Source organism: Trachymyrmex cornetzi, unplaced genomic scaffold (assembly GCF_001594075.2).
Source record: "Trachymyrmex cornetzi isolate Tcor2-1 unplaced genomic scaffold, Tcor1.1 scaffold26, whole genome shotgun sequence".
Taxonomy (NCBI): domain Eukaryota; kingdom Metazoa; phylum Arthropoda; class Insecta; order Hymenoptera; family Formicidae; genus Trachymyrmex; species Trachymyrmex cornetzi.
Window position 1 is genome coordinate 1,854,008 of NW_017297270.1, and position 8,624 is coordinate 1,862,631.

At 29.9% G+C, this 8,624-nt stretch overlaps 1 protein-coding gene across 9 annotated transcripts in view; it reads right to left on the minus strand.

Annotated features, from left to right (window-relative positions):
- LOC108761699 (protein SMG9) overlaps positions 1 to 8,624 on the minus strand; it is a 16,221-nt gene that overhangs the window by 3,534 nt on the left and 4,063 nt on the right. For 2 of the 9 annotated variants that reach the window (XM_018508376.1, XM_018508377.1), the window contains exons 2-7: positions 7,625 to 7,677; positions 7,287 to 7,453; positions 2,717 to 2,760; positions 769 to 955; positions 381 to 677; positions 136 to 280 (exon numbers count right to left, since the gene is read on the minus strand). In XM_018508376.1, the coding sequence (XP_018363878.1) occupies positions 136 to 280; positions 381 to 677; positions 769 to 955; positions 2,717 to 2,760; positions 7,287 to 7,432 (819 nt within the window). In that variant the 5' untranslated portion in view covers positions 7,433 to 7,453; positions 7,625 to 7,677. Of the gene's footprint in view, positions 1 to 135; positions 281 to 380; positions 678 to 768; positions 956 to 2,716; positions 2,761 to 3,153; positions 3,177 to 6,814; positions 6,856 to 7,286; positions 7,458 to 7,624; positions 7,678 to 8,624 lie in introns of those variants that run through there. The other 7 variants (XM_018508374.1, XM_018508378.1, XM_018508375.1 and 4 more) reach the window with 6 other exon arrangements.

Genomic DNA, 8,624 nt, shown 5'->3' on the forward strand with positions numbered 1-8,624 from the left:
AAAAAGTTAAGAGTCTAAAATGTAACTAAGTTAAGTTAAAATTATTTAACTTTTCAACTTTTTAACTTAACTTTTAGCTTTTTAACTTGGCACTACCCAACTCTGTAGATAATTACATTATATGTGATAAAATACCTTCATTTCATCAATAGTAGCTGGCATAAAATCTTGCAACTCTGCTTTATTATGCAAAAATATAACATGTGGATAATATTCTACATAATCTTGGTCTATGACTGTTGTTGAGGACGGTTTTAACATTTCTGCAGTTTGCAAAAATCTATAAGAAAAATAGATACTTCATTATATATTGTAAATTTTAATAACAAAAAGTAGTTATATATTAATAAAATTAATAAACACTTTTATTACAATATTACCTCACTAAATTTGGATCGACAAACCAATCTTGTACAAATATAATAACATGACACACTGAAAATAGGAATGCTGCAAACTGAAGTGATTGTAATTCCAAATTGGAATCACTATTCATAAAATCAGGTGCACCTTTTTTCTGATCAAAGGATGCAGCAGAGTCAATCACAAATCCAGAAAGAATTGGTTGTGTATCCAAATATATTACTCTATTTTTAGTTATAAAAAAATCTATTCCAGTGGTACAATTTGTACTACTTTCATAATGTGATAAATCTTGAACTTGAAAAATGTTAGATCTAACCATATAAAACAAAATTATTAAAATAACATTAATTTCAGTAAAAAAAAGCTAATATCACATTTGTTGCAAATAAACGTAATACATACGAGTAATGTGATGTTAGCAGTGACATGATTGTCGATTTACCGACACCTTGTGCACCTAAACACCCAACGACTAGAAAGTCTTGTTGATCATACAAAAATTCTATTGAATTTTCACATAGTTGCATATTTTCATCCATGAATTTGATGCATGTACTCATTTCAGGGCATATGGAAAGCATACGAATCGCTGAAATATCATTTTGATATCTTAGGCTAATATTTCATTTGTCGTACGACAAATTTTTCAAGTTGACTGGCTACAGGATAGAGAAGTTCTAGAGTTTCTAGAACTTCCTCTTTTCTAGAAATCCTCTATCTTATAATGAATCAATACGCTTGAAAAATTTGTACGATAAATGAAATATTAGCCTACTATTACAATCAATAATATATAATTTCACACCTTATTGTTAATTTGTTAAATATGACGAAAAAGAAAACATTGATATATTCTCGTCTATATTTGAGACATCCTTTTAATCACGAATTCTTTGTTAAATTTGATACCAACTTTTTCAGCAAGAGACATTAATAATTTCCAATTTATAAGCAATTAAAAAAAAACAACTTTACACGAATTAAACTTCAAAATGGATAATAGAACTACTTTTTTATAATCAAATTTTAATTTTAAGTTTAGTTACAAAAATATATGATATAGAAGGAATTTGCAAAAAAATGATATTCTCGACATTTTTGTTAAAAAAAAACTTCGAATTACTCAGAAAATCTTACTAAAAAGACATTCAATAGTTTTGAGACTTACAGATTATTTTGTACATTAAATATAATAGATATTTTTCAGCATATTAACATCTTTCTAATATGATGCCTGATTGAGCATCAAGTTATTATTAAAAATTGCTTGTTAATTTAATTTAATTCGTAATATTATAGTAGTTTAATTGCGTTTATAAATCCGGAAAACCAATTCGGCATGCAGTTCGAATGATAACGCATATGTAAGCATGTACATATATAATATATATAGTGCCCGCCAAAAGTTCCGGGCCGATTAAATATCTCAGAAAATATGCATTTTTGAGAAAAATGTTTTTAAACAAAAATTATAGGGTTTAAAAAGATCTATTTAATGATCTTATCAGTTTGACCTTGGGTGGCGTCGCCAATGTTAAGTCAAAGTCACGTCGATTTTTTAAAAATTGGTCATCCTATTTTTGATTCCAGAATCTAATATCAATATCAAAAGCTTTTCAAAACATTACAATACAATTCATTTTTATTAAGTATTTTTCGAGTTATAACGCTTGAAAGTTACAGTACTACCATCATTAATATTATTACCCAAGATGTCCGACCGGCGACTAAGATCTCTTGAATATGGTTCATTGGAGATTGTTTCTTTTATTTTCACTTTTACGTAAAAATGAATTTTCAGTGCAAAAATGGAAATAAGAGAAACAATCTCCAATGACCTTGATTTCAACAAATGTTATCCAGGGCCCGAACAATATTCAAGAGGTCGTAGTCGTCGGTCGGACACCTTGGGTAATACTAATAATGGCGATACTGTAACTTTCAAGCGTTATATCGAAAAGAACTTAATAACAACGAACTTTACTCTAGTGCTTTGAAAAGTTGTTGACGTTGACTATTAGATTTTGGAATAAAAAATAGGGTGTCCAATTAAAAAAAATCGATGTGACCTTGACTTAATATTGGCGACGTCACCCAAGGTCAAACTGATAAGATCATTAAACAATTTTTTTAAACCTATAATTTTTGTTTAAAACATTTTTCTCAGAAATGCATACTTTCCAAGATATTTAGTTGGCCCGGAACTTTTGATATAATCACGTTGAATTATTTAAGCATTAAAGATCCAGCTTCGACCGTTATAGGCATTTAATTTTTAGTATTGATTGTGTTCTCACATTTGCAGTCTAAAATAAAGATTTTTAATATTGATTAAATATAAATTACTCACATTCTTGTATTTTTGATGCTGTTGAAGACATATCAGCATCTTTTCTATAAAAAGATGTTTATTATATCATATACAGAATGATTCAGAACGAGGGTAACAAATTATTAGTTTTTCATTGGCAGAACTAGTGCGCACTCAGTGCACTGTAAAGCCGTTGTACAGAAATCGACATAAAGATGTACGTTTAATACGAATATAGAAACAAATTAAACCGTAAAATATTCAATATATTTTATTCTGCTATTTGATAAAATACACATTGGGCATTTTATCAATTAAGATATTTCGTTTTTACATTTTGATTAGAATAATGTACAATAGCTTTAATGTGCAATGAGTGCGCACTAGTTCTGCCAATAAAAAATGCTATATAATAGATTGTTTGAAAAATAATTCTGAATAAAAATATAAATATAGATCCTGTTCTCAATACTTACACACAGGATGCACGGAATGTGTGTGTGTGTCACACCATTTAATTATCTCATTAAAACTATACTTGTGAAGAATCGGTTTTTTAAAACTGTGTAAGTAAATTCTATACATCAACATCAGCAGTTCAGAAACTGAACAAGGACCCAGACATTATCGTATTTCCAGCGGACAAAGGCAACGCGATAGTGATCATGAATCAGATTGCAGGATGAAGATATATAAAGTACCTGAGCAGAATAAGACTCAGTACTAAGTAAGACCCACCGCGTTCTACCGTCGTGACTCGTGAGATTGCCCTGTTGCCAGAGAGATGGGAAAAATTAGTAGAAAATGGAGGAAATTTTACTTTGATTAAGGTATTCATTCATCTTCCCTTCGAAACAAATCAATTTTGGAGACGAAAAAACGGCAGGAATTAAGTTCAACACATACATATATTATATACATGTAATAAGGCCTAATGTCAGAGTTTAACAAAATTTTCTTTTTGTTTTTTTCATTTACAAATATTCTATATGACCAATATATTTTACTTTTGTGAGTGAATGAAATGAGGACTTGATTCTCACTCACAAGCGAACGTTCCAAATTGCAAAAGCGATATCAAGAAACTAAACGCTATCAGTCGAAAGATCACGTTTGAAATAGATCCTGTAGATAGTCAAATTTTGGGATCCTGTAGATTCTGTATCCGATTTGGTACGAAACATATTTGGCCATTTTAACTTTGACACAAAATATCTCGAGAACAATACAATTTTGGAAAAAATGTTTCAAATAAAGGTTATAGGATTTGAAGAGGACCATTAGATGAGTTACTTGGATTTTGGGTTTAGGGTCCATTATGGGCCCAATAAGGCCGAGGTTAATTTTTTCTAAATTTTAACAAGTAACACTACCCAAGTGCCACTCCGGGATTGACTTCTACCTATGCAGATTTTGTAAAGAATCGAAAAATATTTGATACGTATTTTTTTATTTCGGCAGACATAATGTTTTAAGGGCTGAAAATAGGGGTTGAAATATTAAATTTTTTAATAAACGGGTGTATTTCCGAATAATGCTGTTATGCGATCTAGCTGTAATTTGGTATATTTATGTATTTTGATGTGCTTATTACGAATATGATAAAAAAAATTGTCGCCAAGGTCATTTTCAAGGTCAAAACTCAAAAAAACCTTAACGTATATGAATTGCTACTGTATGAAACGTGTATGAATTGCTACTGTATGAAACGTGTATGAATTGCTACTGTATTTCACTTGTTTTTTTTCTCCGTGTACATTAAAATTAATATATTAGAGTTGAAAACAAGTGACTGACTTCAGAATAAGATATTAGAAATTGCTCTTCTGGTAAGAATTTAATCAAAATTTTTGGGCGATTTTTTAGGGTTTTTTTGAGACGCACGCACGCACGCACGCAAATCAGGATATCAAATTATTTGATAAAACAACTATAGTTATAACATCATATTTTGAGAAAATACAGGGAGGCTCTAGAAATCTAGAAACACCCAGATAACTTAAATAGAGATATGAGAATTATAACGTAAGTAAAATATAGCTCTTCCCCCATTCCCCTCCCTCCTTAACAGAGTTTATATAAGAGAAATCTCCCAAGGAACAGTTCAGTATCTGTGCACTCCTTGCTCTGATGAAGTGAACAGCAAGGTTCACGAAACGTTGGCATTAGCAATAGATCATGATACAGCGATAAACCCTCTTTGGTATCTCTGAAGAAAATACCAATGAAAATCTTAAAAGTGTTATCAAATTCTACGTCGTAGAAATTCTGTTAGGGGCTGTTAACAATTAAAGGAATAGGGAACAGAGAATAAAAATTTCAACCTATCAGAAACTGTATATTCCACACAGTACATAGCTTTTGATAACTGAAATTCTTATATTCTCTGTTCTCAATTCCTTTGATTGTGCGTAATCCCTTAGCATCACAAATCGGATTTGGACAAAAATAAAGACGCACACACTAATTTGAAATGGTGAACAGCGAATGGTCACCTTAAAATGTTGAGCATAAAATTAAAATTATATTGTTTTTAGCAGAAACAAAAAATATGGCAAACACACTCGGAGACGTTTCTACTCACTCCGTGCAGTTATGCCATGCATTATATGAAATTTTGTGTCAAAAAGTAGTCAAATACAAAAATGTTTCTAAGAAGTTGTGAAGTAAAACATAATAACATTCTATTGAATGTTATTCATTAGAGACAAGTTTCCGTTTGAAAATTAATTCAATACTAGTTCCGTGCCACTTTTGTTAAAAATAAAAATGTGTTATATATAAAACAAATGGTATGATATTTCGCATGCAACACTTTGCATTTCACAAACTGACATGTGCACTTTCATGTCTGTCCAATTCCTACTCATAATGCCACACAACCGAATTTCCACGAAGCACAAAATTTATGTTTACATAGTTAAAAAATCAATACTCGACAAATATAATTTTAATAAATAATTAAATGATATATTTCGTGTGACATCCTGTAGTTGTAGCAATTTTTAAATCAAACTCACGGGCTAAGTTTTGTGAAGATACATATATGTATATATACTTGAGTTCCATTTGTTAAAAACTAAAAATATTACGTCCTTTTTTGGAATTTATTTTTAAAAGTAGTTTTATACAATTAGTGCAATTTAAATGCTTTATATATCATTTTTATATATCATTTTTAAGGACACATTCTTGGAATTAAATTTGACGTCAATTATTGGTATCAAATATTTTATACAGATAATATATGTATTATTTAAAAAATGTTATTTTTATGGAATTATAACTTGGCGCTAGATTTTGATATCCAATCTTTTACACAAATGATATATGTATATCACTTAAATTTTTTTTAATTTGATACTATAGTTTTTTGTTCTAATAGCACACCTATAGCTCGAGTTGAAAAATGTAAGTTTTTAATTTTTTTTTCGATTTTGGTATAAAGTCTATTGCAGCACTATCAAATTTTGCGTCTACTTTAATCCTGTAAAAGGATTTTTTATTCCGTTCAGTAAATTCGGAGATTTATATCAATTTGCAAAGTCCTGACAATTTGGTCACTCTAGTATCCAGGCGACCAATCATAGAAGATAACATACTGTTTTACACTTTTTACTGTAATTGGTCGATTCGCTTACATCTTATTGCTTTATGTTTTTCTATGTGTTTCTGGCTTAATACCTTCCACTTTTTTTATTTTTTAAATAAAATTGTTTAACATGTACATTAATCATCTAAATATGAGAAATCAATTACGGTCAAAATTAAACTGTACATATACCATTTAAAAAAACTATGTTAACCTACATAATTCGAAAAAGCCACGAGTATAAAAAAAATGTTTACGTGCACTTTGTAGCTGATTCGGAGTCGTACAAATTTCTCTTATTGAACTTTCTTGTAATTTCAATCAGGTGCGAGATATTTGCTCCGACATTTACGGACGAACACCCTGTATATGTATTTCAAATAAATTTTATCTCAGAAATATGATTGTGCAATTAATTACTTTCGAATTTTCAACACAATCAATCTCAAATAATCTCCCCAAATTTATTAATTAGACCGTTAATCTGATGTTACTAGCATCTTAAAAACTGTAAAGAACTATTGCGAAATTGGGAAAAATACTACCTCGGTCAGAATTTGAACCCGGAATTTCATATTTCATACAGTTGTTTTTACCGATTGTCTACCGAGACCTTGGTAATATTCTTCGCAATAATTATAAATCAAATGTAAATCAATCTTTTTCTTTGTTGGTCCTAATAGTAACAAAATTACCTATGTTTTTCTGTAATGATAACAGAAAAGATGTAATGATAATTGAAAAGTTACTTTTTGTGTAAGTATGACTAATTTGTTACTTTTTAGAGCCGATCATTTGTAATGGTAACTAGTTATTCTTGAAATAAAAAACTGTAACTAGTTAATTTTGCAAAATAACTTTCTCAATTCTGATACACATTCCTCTCCGCCCGCATCGCTTAATAAAGTTATTCCACTTGATTGTTAAATCCGAAAATATCTGGTCGTATTATATATAACAGATACATAACAGATGAACGTATGATTTAATTGTTATAATTATTTAATAGTACTATACTTGTGACCATTACGTTGACTTGGAGAAACAGCCCTATTTTCTCCTTCTCTAGTCTTCAATATAAATGTTGGTCGTTCTACGATCTTAATCAGATTCTTGTTTTCTCCATCTTTAATCTCCGAATCCTTTGACATCGTTGGTAACATCTTTTTCACGCTTGTATATTGCTGTAATACAATAAAGTGTATACGTATGCATGCATGCATGCACGCGCGCGCACACACACACACACAAATGCGCGCGCACACATTTCACTTTTTTATTATAAAAAAGGGAGGAACACTGTGCAAGTCGCAGAAAAAATTTGTCATGTTTATAGAGAGGATGCTCTAACTCACAGGTTCCCAACGTGGACGTTATCACCCCCTGGTGGGCGCTGAGGAGATCTAGGCTGGTATTCATAATCGATTCTTATTTCAAGACAGTCTTAAGTAATGTCTTAAAACGCTAATGCAGTCCTCACTATGGAGGACCTAATGAAGCAAATTTGATTTCAAAAGAGGCCTGTGAAAATCATTTATCTCGGTCTTTTTACCGAGAAATCAGAAGTTCTATACCGATAGAATAATGGCTTTTCCCGAAAAATGGCAAAGTCATCGATCAAAACCGCATATATTTAGTTTAATAAAAAGTTTGTAAACAATTTAAAAAATATGTTTCAATTATGTTCCAACTTCTAAAAAGACTTTTTCCCTAACCCAATATATATTATATATAAATAGATGTATAAATAAAAATGGGTCATCCTTATATACAGAGTGTTTGGAAAATAATGATAAATCTTTCGCGTAGGGGCAGAATGAACTGAGAAGAAAAGTCCTCTACCATTTTGCAATAGTTTTACCAAGATATTAATTGCTAAAAATTGCAGAAAATTGGTCTTCAATATAATTTTTTACTCAATACTATCAACTTTACAGAAAAACTGTAAAAGACAAAAATTGTTTATTTTCTTCTCATAGAACTCTATGAATTTTTTCAGAATTTTTTATCAACTTTTTAGTACTGCATTTTCTTATTTTTACCATCATGAGAAAATACACATTTAAAAAATTCTAAAAAAATTCTTAGAGCTCTACGAGAAGAAAATAAACAATTTTTTGTCTTTTGCAGTTTTTTTTTGTAAAGTTGATAGTAAAAAATTATTGAAGACCAATTTTCGGCAATTTTTAGCAATTAATATCTTGTTAACTATTGCTAAAATTGCAAAATAGTAAAAAACTTTTTTCTCATTTTAGTCCATTCTGCCCCTATGCAAAAGATTTATCATTATTTTCCAAATACCCTATATATATATACAGGGTGATTTTTTTAACCTGAAACTTTCAAATATCTCGA